This window comes from Suncus etruscus, chromosome 7 (assembly GCF_024139225.1).
Source record: "Suncus etruscus isolate mSunEtr1 chromosome 7, mSunEtr1.pri.cur, whole genome shotgun sequence".
NCBI classification, from domain to species: Eukaryota; Metazoa; Chordata; class Mammalia; order Eulipotyphla; family Soricidae; genus Suncus; species Suncus etruscus.
Genome location: NC_064854.1, coordinates 113,590,326 through 113,608,429, shown reverse-complemented (window position 1 = coordinate 113,608,429; position 18,104 = coordinate 113,590,326). Strand labels below are relative to the sequence as shown.

The 18,104-nt window shown below is 44.6% G+C and overlaps 1 protein-coding gene across 2 annotated transcripts in view; it reads left to right on the top strand.

Moving 5' to 3' along the window:
- Window positions 1-1,132: 1,132 nt before the first annotated feature.
- The window catches only part of PTPRG (protein tyrosine phosphatase receptor type G), an 837,085-nt gene continuing 820,113 nt past the window's right edge, over window positions 1,133-18,104 (top strand). For both annotated transcript variants that reach the window (XM_049777272.1, XM_049777271.1), the window contains exon 1: window positions 1,133-1,260. In XM_049777272.1, coding sequence (XP_049633229.1) covers window positions 1,176-1,260 — 85 coding nt within the window. In that variant the 5' untranslated portion in view covers window positions 1,133-1,175. The remainder of the gene's footprint in view (window positions 1,261-18,104) is intronic.

Here is an 18,104-nt window from a genome sequence, read left to right as displayed (position 1 = left end):
ACCAGGCCGGAGCCAAATTTAGCCCTAGCCCCCCAATTCCTAGCAGCCGCCTAGGACCCCCCTTTGGGACTGACACCAGGGAACAAACCGAGTTAGCGGGACCAAGTCTTGCAGGAACGGCCGCTTTAAGGGCGCGGGAAGCGCGCGCCCGACGCCCGAGAGCCAGCCCGGGACGCGCGTTCCCGCGGTTCGCCTCCGCTGCGCGCCCCCGCGCGTTCCCGAGGCCGCCTTCGAGTCCACTGCGCGTGCGCGCGCCGCCGCTTCACTCGCGAGTCCCGCTCTCTTGCGCGCGCGCCGCCGCCGCCGCCGCTGCCGCCTAGGTCGCGCGCCCGGCTCGCTCTTTCGTGCACGCGCGCCACCGCCGCCGCGCGCGCTCCCGGGCCGGCTTTAAAGTCGCTGCCAGGCTCCAAGCTCACATGTTACTTCCTGTCTGGAGGGAGGCATGGCCACTTTGCAGCCCCGCGCTCCGCACAGCTTCCCAGCCCGCGCCGGAGCCCCAACTTTCAGGAGCATGGACTGAAGGCGTCCCAGGAAGAGAAGAGCCTTTGTGATTTCTTTTTCCTTCGCCCGATCTTCTTTTCTAGGGGTGCTCTTGGCTTCTTTCTCCTCCCAGCCCAGCCAGCCTCTTCCCTTCTTTTCCCCCCTTTTTTTTCCCTTTGCAAACATGCCTCCTTCCTTCCCGGGGCCCTGGAAGGAGCTGCCTGCTTAAAGAAGCCGAAGAGAGACGCCACCCACCACCTCCAGCCGGCTCTCGGGCTTGCATAGCCGCCGCCGATTCAAGTTGGGGGTGCCGCCCGCCTTTGCCTCGATTGCACCCCAAAAACTCCACTTGGGGGAACTCACTCCTCTTTTCTTTTTTTTTGGAAGAGCTCAAAGCAAGCCTTTTCTTCGCCCAGAATCGTCTTCCAGTGTGTCTCCGCCTTCCCGATCACTTTTTTGGGGAGAGATTTTTTTTTTTTGGTGGTGGGGAAACAACTCAAAACGCAGGGGTTGGGGTGGTGTAAGGGGGTCGATCGGTTGGTGCCAAGCCCTTGGGGGGGCTTTTTTTTTTTTTTTTTGCAAGGAAGCCAGAGCTTCATTCAACAAGTTTGAACCCACCCACCACCCACCTATACCCACCCCGCTGTTGCTGCTGCTGCTGCTGCACCCCGTTTTTCGGATGTGCGTTTTCGGACATGCGGAGGTTACTGGAACCGTGTTGGTGGATTTTGTTCCTGAAAATCACCAGTGCCGTGCTCCATTATGTCGTGTGCTTCCCGGGTGAGTTGGACTGACTTACTTGACTTGTAGGCGCCCCCCACCCCAAAAAAATGGGGGTCCCCTTTTACCCCCCTCCCCGGCCCTGGAGTGGTTGGTGGATGGAGTGGTTGGAGAGCGCGCGCTGGGTAAAGGGGAGATGCGATGCAGAGGAGTTGCCCCGGTACTGAGCTTCTCTTCTGGGCGCCTGTCTTGGGGAACCCTTGGAGAGGGAGAGGAGAGAGAGAAAAAGAGGGGGGATCTGGGGAAAAGAAAGGGATCCCTCTGCTGGATCTGGAGGCACTGAGGCTGGGGTTGGTGGTAGTGGAAAGAAAGGGTGAATTTGGAAGCTAATCAGGGGATGTGGGTTGTTTTTTTTTTTTGGTGGGGGGGAACAGGGAATTGAGGGGGTTCTACGCTTAGCTGGAGCTTGGGTAAAGGGGGAACCTAGGGAGCTGGAGCTGGGAGGTTTTAAAAAAGGCTTTGCACCCTGCAGGTCCTTGCAAAGACTCAGCCCCACTGGGGTAGCTTGCCTCTGGAGGGGCGCATATCCATCCAGCCTGCGCCCCGGTTCTCTTCTCCTGGGGATTGCAGGCAGGAACTCCTTAGGGGAGATGGCTTTGGCGCTCTCCGACTCTTTGTAGCTGCTGCTGTTAAGGCTGGGAAACTGGAGGCTGGCTTGGATATTTTTTTGGGGTGGGGGAATATTAGGATCCATCAGCCTGTGTCTTGGGGGGCTTGGGGTTCTGTGCCTATGCTGGGCTTGCAGGCAAGCAGCCTTCCCGGTCTTGGAGCTCCGGGTTGCGGACGATGTTAGGAAAAACCTCAGGTTCTCTCTCACAGACCCCCCCCCTTTATTTTTAACCCTGCAGCTCTGCTCTGCTGGGCAGTTGGGAGTAGGGGTGAGGGGTGGAGGGGGGGCTGCTCTTTGCGCGCGCTCTCTCTCCTCTCTCTCTCCCTTTATCTGTGCCCTTTGCAAGCAGTTTGCAGCTGGCGGACCTTTCTCGCCAGGTTAAGCCAGAAACAGTATTGGCCTTGGGTGACAGTAATAAATGACCACTCAATGCGCTTTGCCACTCCAGCGACCCTCCAACCTGCAGCCCTCCCATAGTGTCCCCCCTTTTCCCCCAGCCCCTTGCCCCTCTGTCCTGGGGAAGGGGAAGGGCCAGAACCCTCCAAAAAAACCTCCCACTTCTGCTGTCCTGCGCTCCTTGGATGCTGTCTGCCCCCCCCCCCCCGCATGGGGTGCAGGCCACGTCCTCTGCCCTAGCCAGGAAAAGGGGTGGCTAAAAAAATATACCTTTTTTTCATCCTTAAGAACAGAGAGATCTTCCCATTATTTTGACCCTCTTCTCCAGTTCTTGCATATTTGCCACGGGGGTGGGGGTTGTTCTTTGAACCCAGGCAAAGGGATGTGCCCCCGAGTTTCTTCTCTTTCTGGTCCCCGCAGCCGGTTCATGATTTTGGTGCAGCGGTTTCCCTGAGCTCTTCAGCCTTGCGCCTAGGAGCAGGGCGCGGGCTGGCTGCGCCTTGGTACCCGCATGGGGGACTTGGTCTCGGGGGTGGTGATCTTGAGGGGCAGAGAAACGTGCAAAGCACGTTTATTATTTTCCTAAGGCACCCCTCTTTTTGCTGCACAACCTCCTGCTCTCCATCAACTCACAAAGCTTTTTGCCATAGAAGCCACCTCCTGTCCAATGCTGAGCTAGGACGTGCTCTCCCTGTGGCCCGGGTGTGTCCAGTGTCCAGCTTCCCCTGGCAGTTGGGGGGCTGCAAGGACTTCTATTAAGTGCTTTTCTACCCCTTAGCCTGCCACAGCTCAGTCTCGACGCCGAGCATCTGCTCCTTGCGGACTTTGATTTTGTGCCAGGGACTTGCCCGCTGAGTAAGGCTCAGGTGTGCGTCCAGAGGTCGTGCTTGGAAAGGGTCTTATTTTAATGGGGGGCTGTGCATTCCTCAGAGGAGTTTCAAATATTCACCCTGCACCCTCTTTTTTTCTTTAACCCCGTGTCTGCTGTTAGTGGGCCGGCTGTTATTTTTTTCTTTCTCTTGGGGTCTGTGTGCTCCAAAATGAGACCACTGGAGATGCTTGCTGCCTTCCAGGGGGGTTTGCACAATATCCATCTCTTTTGCATTTGGCATTTGGTTCCCACGGAGCCAGGAGCGTGTCGGAAAGGGCTGGGGGTCCAGGGATCAGCCCAGGGCAGAGCAGATTTGGGGTGGGAAAAGTGGCGGTGGAGACGGTGCCACATAAGCCTTTGGAACCAGGCAAAGTTAAAATGTCACAGTGGCTCAGATGCCTGTTTTCTGTTTTCCGAAGGTGCTGCGGCGCCACTGGACCTCAGGGGGCGCCCCTGAGCCACTTGTCAGGGCTAGGCCACCTCCTCTGGCCCTCTAGGTCCCCCTATTTGCAATAGGTCGACTGTGTGTATGTGTGTGGGGGGGGTGTCCTGTGGCGAGGCTCTGAGGTTCAAGACTCTAAAGATGCACCATGGTGAAAAAAAGATGGTCCCAGCTCACTGACCCTCTTAACCCAAATTAAACTGGGAATTGCAGTTTGTTTGGGGAGGATTGATTATTCCCCCCCTTTAAGTTGACACCATCTTGGGAAGTGCTTATCCAATTGATGCGAAGAATAAAACATGCCTCTGGCCTTGAATTAGGATTCTCTTTGTGAAGGTTCTTGACCAGAAGTGCTTTATTATGATTTTTTGCTGCTTTTCAGGATGGGGCTTATTTTTTTTTTTTTTTTGCTTTCCTGGTTCAGGAAACATATATACATGTGTGATGTCTAAGCCCTGGCATGAGACTTTTCCCAGTGGATCACCAGTAGGGCAGGTGTGGGATCCGTGGGGCATATCATGTTTCAAGTGAGATTTTTTTCACTTTCCAAAGCAGAAAAAGTGTTAGCACACATGATATAGCAGGCTATAGAGTTCCTTTTTCTCTTGCAGGAAAAGATCTGAAATTAGAAAAATATAAGTGGACTCCTGTGACTCCCCCCCCCCCCCCCCCCCGAGCTGCGACGATCGATTCACTTTGCCCCCATTTTTAATACTTTCCCCAGGTTCTTCAACCCCCTCGTTAAAGCACATCTTGCACATTGTTTAATTAAGCATTTGCTATATGCTGCTACTGAGTTTTAGTGCTTCCGATAGGAGGGATATGCCATATGTTACCTGAGCAGGTTAGCATTTAATGTGTTTTTTATTGGTAAGCTATTGAGCAGAAACAATTTTTTTTTTTTATTGATTTTTCTCTCCACCCACGGAGTGAATCCCTTCTCTTTGAATCTGATGTTTTGTAACGTAATTACATTACATATAGGAGGCTGATGTTGAAAACACTTCAGATGGATCAGCTGTGTGCTGTGTACCTTGGATATGTCAGAATTGCGGGAGCTATGATTGATGTCTAGTGAATTTCCCTCTAGGCTCTCTCCATGTATTTGCATGTGCGGGCTTTGCAAAGTGGGCATCCTTGATGGCCTAATTAGAAAAAATGCAAAAGTAATATCTGGAAGTCAGCAGTCTTTTAAGAGAAGGAATGAAGCACCTCCAGTTTTCTCTTCTCAACTCCCAGTCTTAATGGGTCTTGTTTGAAAAAAGAAGATCTGGGGGTCAGAAAGATGGCACGCAGGGCTGGAGCCCATATGGGAGCCTGGGATTTCATTCTTTTTTTTTTTTTTTTTGGTTTTTGGGCCACACCCGGCGGTGCTCAGGGGTTACTCCTGGCTATCTGCTCAGAAATAGCTCCTGGCAGGCACGGGGGACCATATGGGACACCGGGATTTGAACCAACCACCTTTGGTCCTGGATCAGCTGCTTGCAAGGTAAACGCCGCTGTGCTATCTCTCCGGGCCCGGGATTTCATTCTTGGCACTGCTGGGTCTCCCGAGTCTTGCCAGGCTGTGGTCTTAAAAAAATCATTATTCTTAAAAACAAAACAAAACAAAAAAAACATGATCCAACCTCTTTGACTCAGGTAGGGAATAAAATCTTTGACACTTCTTTCTTCTAACCAGCGTTCATAATACAGAATACATGAAGTCAGAGCATTGATATAAATAGGAATAATAGGACATTGTGGAAGTAGTGAAAGCTGCTGTTGACAGAGGCAGAGAGATAGGCAAAGGGACTAATAATAAAGTCTAAGCATTTCCCCTTAATTATGTACCAGTTTTCATTGAATAAAAGATTATATTGTTGTTCACATGAAGGGTTATAGGGCGTGTTTAATCATTTAATTTAGCGAAACAAAACAATCCTTTTAGACTTTATTCTGAAAAACTCCTAAATGAATGTAATACAGCGAGTTATGTAGACGTACACTAGTGGTGATGAACTTTCTTGCCTTATATAAGATCATTTGTTTATTTTATTTTATTTTATTTTTTTAATGGGTCATACCCAGCAGCGCTCAGGGGATACTCCTGGCTCTGTGCTCAGAAATCGCTCCTGGCAGGCTCAGGTGACCATATGGGATATCTGGATTCGAACCACCGTCAGTCCTGGATCTGCTGTGTGCGAGGCAAACGCCCTACTGCTGTGCTATCTCTGCGGCCCAAAGATTTGAGAATAATTACTGTTAGGGACCTTCTCCTATCTTACTCCCTCTTCTTTTCAAAATACTTTTTGACTCCGACAATGTTACACATACATTAACTTATTGGAGTTGAAGGCAAATTGCTTTTACAGGTACAGCATGATGCGCGGTTCCTGTAACACTTTCCTAGCACTGAACTCAGAGTAATTCTTAAGCACTGCAAGGGTGTGGCCCTCCTCAAAAAAAAAAAAAAATATATATATATATATATATACATACACACACACACACATATCCCAAAACCCCATTATATTAGTGTTGCTAGTACTTTGCTGCTTTCTTTTCTTCTTGGCAAAAATAAATTTTTGTAATCTGAATTTCCAGTTAGTATTTTACTTCTAGGATGCGGGACAATGCAATGCCATTTCTAAGCAGGGAAAAGATTATATTAACGGTGAGCCTTTTGAATTGCGAGATTAAAAATTGTGGTTAATAGTTCCCCCTTGGGCATACCTTTCATGTAGTCACAGTGCATAAACAGAGCTTATGGGAGAAATTGAGAGCATCTGTATGAAGCTGTTGCAAATGGCCTCGGTGCTCGACAGTTAGGCAGAAGCCTTTAGTGCACTTTGGTTACAGGTTGGCCATGATTGGATGAATGATGCTAATCACTGAGACTGTAGTTTGGTTTCTACCTGTATAGATGATGAAAAAAATCTGTATTTCATAAAGTGAGGGAAGCTGAGGAAATGTGCCCGGTCGTACTTTCAGTTCTCCCCTGGGCTTGATTTAGGCAAAGTCAGAGCTGTTGGTAAAGGGTTTTGAAAAGTGAGAAACATTCTTCTGAGAAAAGCCTGCCCCCAGCAGGCAGTGAAAGCTTGTGGAATTCTGTAGCTGCCACCGAATTGTATGAATGACATTAAGTCTAACAAAATAATTGCAGATGATTTCAACTGGAATATCCCTGTTTCCCTCTGGGTGATATGGGAATGACTATATTGTTTTTACAAAGAACCTAACCCAGGATGTGGGCAGTGCTTTGTATATTTTGAACGTCACATCTATTTTTTTTTTTTTTTAGTAAAAGAAGTGTGTTATTGACTCAAGCAAAAAACTTTCATGTGTTTTACAAGCTCTTCTCATATCCCCTTATTTTCTTCTTTAACTTTTATCTTATTTTTATTTTGTTTTGGGGTCACACCTGGCGATGCGCAGTGGTTACTCCTGGCTCTGCACTCAGGAGTTATTCTTGGTGGTGTTCAGGGGACCATAAGGGATGCCACTGGGGACTGAACCCCAGTTGTTCACATGCAAGGCAAGCACCCTACCAGCTGTACTATGCTCCAGCCCCTTGAATTTTTAAGATATATGATTTTGGATGGGGAGGGTGTGTTTCGGGTATAAGGCTGTATGCTGGTGATCCAACCAGAGTTAACCATCTTGCAAAGCAAACATTATCTCTCCCAGCCTTCACTATTGTGCAGGTCTCTTTAAAAATACATCTCAGGATTTGGGATGTAGCACAGTAGTTGGGTCCATGACCCCACAAAATATGTTCTGATTTATAGGGCACTTACCTTGCACACGGCTAGCCCAGTTTAATCCTCAGCAGCTCATATGATTCCTTGAGTGGTGAGCTAGGAATAAGCCATGAGCACCTCCGGATGTGGCCCCCATCCAAAATATAATTTGTGGTTTGTTCATATTATGAGAAGCATTGTGTGATTTATGGCTGATGGCTGTGCAAGATTGCTTTAAGTAGCTAGCGGGCTCTGTGTGCTATTGTCTCCTACAGAGATCTATAATTGGAGAGGCCTTTTTATCTGGTATCTTTCATAGGAAGATGGAGTTTTGACAGAAAAAAGACAGACCATTGACCTTTAAACAATTTGGGTTTGAACTGCATGCATTCATGTAGATGTAGGTTTTCTTATAAATGACAAGACCTTTCAGTATCAATGAACAGATGAATGTAGTCTGTAAATGCTTTTTCTCTTAAGAATTGTTTTTTAGGGAGGTGGGGGACAGGTCTTGTTTGTGGCTACAAACAATGCTGGCAATGCTTGGGAGGTTTCCCACAGATGATCATGGGACCATGTGGTGCTGGAAAATGAACTCAGGCTCCTGTTCTTCACACGCCTCTCTGGCCCTCTTAAGGTTTTCTTTGGCTTCCATTATTCTTTATTTCAGAACACAGGAACTATATATAACATACAACATGTTGTTCATTGGCTTTTTGATATTTTTGATATTTTCTTTGTAAGTTTTTATGTTGGGAGAACCACAACTGGTGGTGCTCAGGGGCTACTTCGCCTTGGTGTTCTGATTGCTCTTGGTGGTGCCTGGGGACTCTGTGGTACTAGGGATTAAACCCCGGGGCTCCAGCATACAAAGCAAGTGTTCAGCCCTTTGAGCTTTCTCCTTGGTTCCTAATAATTTTTTTAAGAAGTCAAAAGTTAGGCTGGAGAGATACTACAAATTAGGGCATTTGTCTTGTACATGGCTGGCCCGATTAGAGCTCATATTCCATATGGTCCCTGAGCCCTGCTAGGAGTAATCCCTGAATTTAAAGATAGGAGTAAAATCAGCACAGCTAGATGTGCTGCTAACCCTCTCCCTGCATTTGGCTTATCATTTCTTTGCCTCTGACCATCTAGTTTTCAAAATTTAACTGTGTGATGGCTTACCACTCCTATACAGGCTTAAAGGCTTTTTTTTTAAATGTCTATTCTGATATGACATTATGATCTTATAGTTTCTGTTATTTATTTATTTATTTATTTATTTATTTATTTATTTATTTATTTATTTATTTATTTATTTATTTATTGGGAACCCCAGCAATGTCCAGCAGTTACTTTTGTCTCTGCACTCTTGGGTCACTCATGGCAGTGTTCAGGGACCATACACATGCTGGGGATTGTACCCAGGTTGGCCACATTAAAAAAAGCAGGAATCCTACCCACTGTACTATTATTTATAGTGACTTTTAAAATAAAAAAGATTTGGAGGGGTTGGATAGCTAGCTTAGCAGACTTCTTGTATGCAAAATAAAGGTTTAATTCCTGGCACTGCGCTGAAAAACAGAGGTAGGACAGCTTCAGAGCACTGTTGGGTGTGGTCAAAAACAAAAAAGGATTAGGACAGGGGATAAAGTACCTTAAATCTTTGCTGCGCGCGCGCGCGCGCGTGCGCGCGCACACACACACACACACACACACACACACACACACACACACATACGAGAATCACTGAAATTTTGTTTTGTGCTATTTTGTTTTTAGGTCACACCTGGCAGTGCTTAAGAGTGTGTAACTCTATGGGGCCGGATAGCATGGAGAGGCGTTTACCTTTCATGCAGAAGGTCATTGGTTCGAATCCCGGCATCCCATTTGGTCCCCTGAGCCTGCCAGGAGCGATTTCTGAGCAAAAACAACAAAAAGAAAGAGTGTGTAACTCCTAGATCTACACCCAGGAATTACTTCTGGATTTGCTCAGGGGACCATATAGAATGTAGGGATCAAACCAGGCCTGTTTTGTGCAAGGCTAGTACTTTGTCTCCAGTACTATCTATCCAGCCCTTGCATCTTAAAAACAAAAACAAACAAACAAAAAAAACACAAAACATCAGCATAGAGCCAACACATTTTTTTTAGGAGCTCAGAACTTGCTCTTTTCATTTTTTCCTTCAACCTTGGTAGCTGTGGATAGTTGTGCAGAATATAATGAAGCACATGAGAGTAAGGTCTCTGGAACTAGCCTGTCTTTGGCCAGTATTAATAGTGCTTAGACTGGACAGGTATTTAACCTTTATGGCTTGCTTCATTGCTTCCACACTCTGTGATAGAGCATAAGAGGTAATATCTGATTCCTAAGTTTTTGTGAGACTTGAATGAGAATGCATGTCAAGGACTTAGCACTGTTCATGGTTAAAAATTTTAGAAACAGCATGTGTGCCTTTTCCCCGTTCACACTAAGCAATTCTCAGACATCAGCTAGAGGTCACACTGATTCTGATTCTCTTTAGAGATAGCATTGGATTCTACAGGTTTAGAACCCAGTCTCCTGGGATAATCAATCTTCCACTTACCACAAAGAAAAATGGAAATGCAGGGGCTGGAGCAGTGGCGCAAGCAGTAGAGTGTCTGCCTTGCACATGCTAACTTAAGACGGACTGCAGTTCGATCCCCCAGCGTCTCATATGGTCCCCCAAGCCTAGAGAAATTTCTGAACCCATAGCCAGGAATAACCCCTGAACCTCACCGGGTGTGGTCCAAAAACAAAAACAAAAATAAGGAAAATAGAAATGCAGAAGTTTAGGTTGTTTCCTATGCTTCTGATTAAATTCTTTATAGACTTGGGTTCCAACACCATCCTCCCCCTTCCCATAGAGTCAGCAGTGACTTGTGCTTTTCTCTGACTACCTTGATGCCATACATTTGCAAAATGGGCTCACAGAACTAGGAGAGACATTTCCCTTTGAACAGTAAGGCTTTATCATACAAGGATGTAATTCCTGGAGCAGCCATGAAGAAGAGATGCATAAAGAAATCCCTGGGAAAAAGGGAGCGAGGCTTACCTACACGTTCACATGCCCAAAGTTCCACGTGTTCCCCATCCTGGCCTTTTTGGATTTGCATGGAGACTTAATTACTGAATCTTGATTGTTGAGCTCAGTTGATGTGGAGAATGATTCAACCTATACTTTCCTCCCACCCTTGTGTCAGAGGGATGGGACTGGAAGTTCTCACCCCTACCCACTCATAGCAACTAGCCTAACCTTAGATGGGGGCCCTGAAGTCACTTCATTAACATAATAAAACACCTCAGTTGTCTTGCTTGGGAACTAGAGTTTTAGGAACTCTGCCAGAAAAAGGATGAAAACCAAATTCCTATTTGTAACTCATAACATCACAGTAATAGGAAGTGCTCAGTAAAATTTTAAACTTTATGCGTACGAAAGAGGCAGGGCAATGGAATGTAATGATGAAAACACTTTGGAAATACTTACAACTGTGTATATAATTTTTAAAACAAATTTTAGAAGGCCATACTCAGCAGTGCTCAGGGTTTACTCCTAGCTCTGTGTTCATGGATCACTTCTGGAGGTTGGCTATGTACAAGGCAAGTATCCTACTTGCAATAATATCTATCTTTGATGGACTTCATCTGTTCAGATGAACAGTTGTTCAGACTAACAATGCTCAACTCCTGGTAGGCTCAGGGGACCATATGGGATGCCGGGGATGAAACTTGGGCCAGTGGCGTGCAGGCAAACACCTTATCTGCTGTGCTGTTGCTCCGGCCCCTGATGGACTTTTACACCTGATTTAATATGGAGCATGAAGAGGCATAAAGATTGGCACAAGGACTTTCCATGTAAAATTAAGGCAGCTAGTTATATTTTTGAAAATAAGATGTAAATGAAGTATTGATAACTTTTCACTTACATTGCGAGATCTCTAATTTCAGTTTTAGCTGGAGTCAGAGAAAACAATAGGCAGACTTGCACACAGCTGACGTGGTTTCCATCCCAGGAGCCCTATATGGTTTCATGAGCACCTACAGGAATAATGATTTCTCAGTTTAGTACCAATAGTAAGCCGTTGTTGGATGTGGCCCCCAAAACTAAAAATCAAAATAAATAAAACGTTACAAAAAATCGAAATAAAAATTAAAGTAAAATTGGAGAAATGTTTTCTGCATCAGTGAGTCTCTGAGGTTCCTGTTTGATGTTATTCCTTGTAGAAATAGACTAGGGCCAGGAGAGATAGCACAGCGGCATTTGCCTTGCAAGCAGCCGATCCAGGACCAAAGGTGGTTGGTTTGAATCCCGGTGTCCCATATGGTCCCCTGTGCCTGCCAGGAGCTATTTCTGAGCAGACAGCCAGGAGTAACCCCTGAGCAATGCTGGGTGTGGCCCAAAAACCAAAAAAAAAAAAAAAAAAAAAAAAAAAAGAAATAGACTCTAGGCCATATATCCTGAGACGCTGATTCATTGCTCTTTAATATCTGGACAGTATAGGAAGCAAGGAGAATATGCCTGCTTGCTACTGTCATTCATTTGAGGGGGGCACACCTGATGGTGCTCAGGACTAACTCCTAGTTCTGTGTTCCACGATCACTCGAGTGACCCTAAGGGATGCTAGGCATTGACCCAGGTTGACCGTGTACAATACCAGTGTCCTCCGTGCTATACTGTCATATATGGGGTTAATCTCACACATTCTTCCCTTCCCTCTATTATGTTATTGTGACAACCAGGGGTTCCACACATACTTGGTTTTGGCTCATGTACATTTTTAGTTAGGGCGCTTACCTGGGACAATAATTTAAACTATGGTGCTATGGTGCTCATTAGGTGCACATTTCTGGTTGTGTGAATATATATGAACACATATGTCAGTGGTGTGTTGAACTATGGTGCTCATCAGGTCGCACATTTCTGGTTGTGTGAACATATATGAATACATATGAACATACGTGAACACACATGCCAGTGGTATGTTCTAAAATTGGCTTGCAAAACCAGGGATCTTAGGTTGGTAAAACTGCCCGGATAGTATCTATGCATCCAGGGATGGAATTTCATGCCTCATGCTTGCAAAGCAGGTGCCACGATACCATCATCTACCTCCTGGGCCTCATTTCTGGCTTTTAATTTTGTGCCACCGAAATTTGGATCCTGCTTTTATTTTGCTCTTGTATGACACCTGAACACACTGCCTCCCTATTGCCATGGATTCACACCTACAGAGCATAGGAGAACCACATACTGTGTAGAGTGCCTGCCTTCTAATCAATTTTTTGCAAACTGAAATCAGCATGATGGTTTTTCTGGCCACACACAACAACATGTGATTTTTAAACTACTCGACAGCTATTTTGGGGCAGTAGCAAAATGACACAGTTGGCTGCTGAAATCTAGCAGCTCAAAAAGAAGAAATGAAAGCATAGTTCATCGAATATGTAACACTTCCATGCAAGAAAATAGGACAACTGGTCTTATTTTTGGGTCTGTGATACTATTTTCCTAACCAGAATGAAGCCAGTTGTCAATGGATAGAGTAGCGAGTACACTTTTGAGGAATTCATTCTTGTAATAGGATACCAGGGAGTATGAGAATTATTGTATTTTTGCAGTCTTACAAAATTTTACAGTGTACTTAAATAAGATAAACTTAGAACTCTGGGATAGTTTGGATAGGAGCATAGATATTTTTTGGAGGGGAGAGCATATCTGGTAGTCTTCAGGGGCTTTTCTAGCTCTGTGTTGAATGGATGCTCAGGGAAACAGGTGATAATGTCGGTGATGGAACACAGAGCTGCTGCATGCAGACCATGTGTTCTGGCCTTGGAGCTATTTCCTTGGCCTTGGCATAAGAAGTTTACCAACTATAAGGGCCGGAGAGATAGCACAGAAGTAGTGCAGTTTGCCTTGCATGCAGCTGACTCAGGAGTTACCTAGTTTGATTCCTTGCTTCTCATATGGTCTCCTAAGCCTGCCAGGGGCGTTTTCTGAGTGCAGAGCCAGGAGTAACCCCCGAGCACCACTGGTGTAGCCCCCAAACCAGTTAATCAGTCAATCAGTCAATCAATCAATAAAGTTATTTTTTAAAAAAAGTTTACTGCCCACCCAGGGACACCAAAACAACAACAACAACAAAAAACACCAAACAAACAAACAAACAAACAAACAAAAAGATGTTTACCAACTATAGACACAAAGTCTAAGTCAGTGAGGATTTTTTTTGTTGTTAGTGAGGATTTTTTTTAAAGAGTCACATTAGTTACGAATCACCAAAAGGATTATTTATGAAGCAGTGATTACCTTATTTTTCGCTCTCTAAGACACACATAGTTTTTAGATGCTCTCCTCCCCTGTACTCAGGCTTCATCTTCAGGTGACATTCACTCCATAGGGCACACTCTTTTTTGGGGTAGAGGAGAAGTGCTTCTATGGTATGAAAAATACGGTATATATAAATCATTATCTGTTGACAATATAATACCACTTTCCCCATGATTTTCAGTCCTATGAGTAGGGAGGCAAAGCTTCTAGGATCTGTCACCAGGTAACTGCCCTGTCTTGAGCAAATTGTTCAATGTTTCGAAGGATTGTGTTTCAGGGGGGGCATTCTGAGAGTTAGATTTATATGTCTCATCTGAACCACAATGAGAATCAGAGGCTGGGCTTGGCATTCTTGCTTACAGCATACGTTGGGCAAGTTGCCATGGTTTTTTAACCCCTGAAAGGAACAATGATTTTAACAATCCACTCTCACCAACTATTTGCCATTTACCTAGGCACTCTGTCTAAATTTTAATATGCCTTTTAATCCTCCCTACAAGAGGACAGTATGACTGCTCCCCCTCCCATCCCCACTTTTTGGGGAATTAGCTCAAACTGAAGGACGATATCACATGATCAAGGCCTTGCTTTGTAGTGAGTCTCTCCAGTCTATAATTTGTTTCTAATCAGTGCAGGATTATTTTCAGTATGACTTCTTGCTTTTTTTTGTTTGAAAGCTGTTTTTCTTAATTGTACGGGAAGGCCCAGGAAATGATCCATCTTTTTTGTATTTCGTCCTACTCTTCCCATGTAAGTATGGACTATAAACAATGGGTGAAATAAAGGTGTCTTTGTATTTGCTACAATTAAATAAGGAAGTAAAGCAATTAGCATAGGATTTTTATTTGGTTACAGTGAAGAGATGACCTTTCAGTAAATTAACTTTACTTCTGAATTAACTGATAATAACTACATAGAGAGAATTTGTATTGTGTTGATTTTTTTTTTTGACTCCTTCAAAGTGATCTAAATTGATTTTGCTCATAACTTGAGGACTGTTATTTGGGGCCTTTTAGTATGGCTCCATTATAATAATGAGGTATTATTAGTATCCCGTGTATCATTTAAATGTAGCTCTGACTCACGATCGCAGGAAAAGGTCTGAGAGAGAGTTGTACTTGGCAAAGGATGGTTTACATTCTGACTTGTACTCTGGAGTTAAGAACTAGCCATGGGAGCCTGCCAAGCCAGCTGTGTGATCTGGGCAGTTTCTTCAGGCTTGTTTTCTTTACTCTTAACTAAATGGTGTCTGAAATACTTGTGGAGTTTCAGGGATTGCTGATTTCAGGCTGGACAGTCAAATGCCCAGTGTGTTTTTGGGTTATGATTCCTGAGATGTACTTGTTAACTTTCCTCTGAGAGTTTACTTCCCGAGGCGCCTGTCTCCAACCCTTTGATTATCTTGCAGACCTAGCTCAGAATATCCAGAGGGAGCAGCAAACCAGGTAGCGAGTAGATCTTGGTTAAAAGAATGCCTATAGCTGTTTTTGTTGTTAAATCGTCCATCCACCGTATTTCTCCTGGATTTCAGGCAAAAAGGGAAGCCTGTTTTTGCCATCGAAGCTGGTTCTGGCCTTTAAGATTTGTTTCATGTTCTTTATGACTGGAATAGTGGCGGCAAGATTCTTTGTGTAGAAACAGGACACAAGATTTGTTCTGGATCTTGTGTCTTTCTCTGAAAAAGACAACTAGAGAAAGCTGCCATGTGGAGGTCTGGGGATTACATCCGGCTAGCAAATGCTCTGTTTGACCATCCTGTGTTTAAAAGAAAAACACTGAATTCAATATCGGGCTATGGAGCATTCATGTGATTTGAACAGGGTGTGCAAAGTTCTTGCAGTGTCTGGATGCTGTTCTAGGTATGGGTGGAGGGAAGGCATTATTAACCAAATAGATGCAGACTCTTGTCCTCCCGGGAGATTCCTATATATTGCACTGGGCTAATAGAAAATCTGAATTACTTGGGAAAAACTGGGAATTATTTCAACCAGTGATTCTTGCCTGTACTCTTGCCTGACAACAATCGGCTGGAATAAATAGTGGCTGCCCCCTTGAGACAAGCTCTCACTTAGCCCACAGTGCTTATTTACAATACGCAGCTGGTCCCTGGTGACGTTTGCCACTCGAGTATAGGTGATTGCTAGATTTCTTCTTGAGGAACAAATATTATTATGGGTGCTTGTTTTGAGGTTTTATAGTCCCCAGATTGGTTGTGTGGAAAGGCATAGATGTATGTACATGTTACTACATTGTTGGCTAACATAATGATTTTATTCCTACCAGTAAGGTTCATCAAACTGAACCCCTTTGCAAACCACCTGCTGCTTGTATGTCATATCCCTAGGGATAGGCTTGATAGTGCTTTGAGAGCTATGTAGAGCTAGGGCTCAAACTCAAGACTTTTTTTTTCCCTTTTTCGATTTTGGGTCACACCCAGCAGCACTCAGGGATTACTCCTGGCTCTGTGCTCAGAAATTGCTCCTGGTGATTTGGCTCAGGGAACCTTATGTCATGATGGGATTCGAACCACCGTCTGTCCTGGATTGGCTGTATGCAAGGCAAGTGCCCTACCATTGTGCTATCTCTCCAGCCCCTCAAGATCTTTTTCATGCCAGGCATGTACTCTAACCTTCTGAATTATCTCTGGGACCTCCAGTCAATTTTTCATATTTTTTGAGGGCCCACCTGGCATTGCTATACGGGAGGCCTACTTTCAGGTTGAGTTTGGAAATTATGCAATCCTGGGTATTGAACTTAGTGTCTTACCTGCACACAGCATGTTTAGCTGTCATTCTGGCCTGAGTTAGTAGTTTTTTACATATGGTGTTTATACTATTTTTTGGCACAAAACTTCCATGCATGGATTTCCAGTACATGATAGAAACCACATTTAAAATTTTCCAACAATAGGGGCTGGAGTGATATAGCACACTGCAGGGCATTTGCCTTGCATACAGCCAACCCAGGACAGGTCCGGGTTCTATCCCCCAGCATCCCACATGGTCCCCCGAGCCTGCCAGGAGTTGTTTCTGAGTTCAGAGCCAGGAGTAATCCCTGAGCGCCGCTAGGCGTGGCCCCACAAGTAAAAATTAAAAAAGAGTTTTTTTCCCCCAACAATAACTTGAAAGCCTAATGATCTGGGATTGGAGAGAGAGTGCAGCAGATAGGGTGCTTGTTTTACATGCAGTTGACCTGGGTCCAATCCCCAGAGAACCAGGAGTAAGTCTTGCCCTCAAAAGAAAACCCCAAATCAATCCATGAACGTTTAACTTAATATATATTGAGTAGAATGGACAGCTTTGAGCAGATGTAAGGTTTAAGATAGTGATTCCATAACTAATTCTATCATGTGATCATTATAATATGTTCTCATGCCTTTTTTGAATATGTTAAAGAGCCTAAGTAGACTATTTGATCTTTGAGGGCAGGATCTCAGTCCTACTATCTTCTGAAGATGGTAGTCATGTTTGAGGACAATAGAATGGATTTTTTTTTTTCCTGAGGGTATACACTGTGGTGCTCAGGGGTTACATTGATTCTTTTGGTTTGGGGGCCACACTCAATTGTGCTCAAAGGTTCCTCCTGGCTCTACACTTTTACTCTTGGCAATGCTTGGAGGACCATATCAGATGCCAGGAATTGAACTCAGGTTCATTGCTACGGTTGTGCCTTAGCTACTGTACTATCTCTGGCCCCTACAGAAGTTATTTCTGTAGTGCTCATCAGGGGACTATATGCTGCCGGGGACCTGCCATATACAAGGAGGCACTCTCACTGTTTCCACTATCTCCTTATCCTTATATAGATTATTAAAAAAAAAAGAAAAAAACGATTACAGTATATTTCAGAAACTATCGAAGTCATTAAATGTGGCTTTTAGAAATTTTACATTGCCCTCTCTTAAGAAGTCCAAAATCAGGTTTTTTTTTTTTTTTTTTTTTTTGATTTTTGGGTCACATCCAGTAGTGCTCAAGGGTTATTCCTGGCTCCATGTTCAGAAATTGCTCCTGGCAGGCACGGGGGACGATATGGGACGCCGGGATTCGAACTGATGACCTTCTGCATGAAAGGCAAACACCTTACCTCCATGCTATCTCTCCAGCCCCAAAATCAGGTTATTTTATGTCCCATAAAGGAATTAAAGAATTGTCATAGTGTTTAAAATTGATCCTTAAAAATAGGTAGAAACAAAAACTTTTTTTTTCTGCAGTTATTAGCCATTAAAGGTACCTACAACTAAAGGCAAGACCTGTTCCAAGGGTCAGTAGTTTATGAGCAGAAGAGTTATGTTTGAAAGGTCATAAATATCTCCCCGTTTTTAGACAACTTGGTACAAATTCTATAAGTCTGGTGTTCTTGCATCAGAAATGATCTTGGCAGTAGTATTGATCCAGGAGAAGCAGGCATACTTAATTCTGCTTTAGTGATTCTGAAAACGAAGGCATGAGGTATGTAGAGGGCAGCAGAGTCT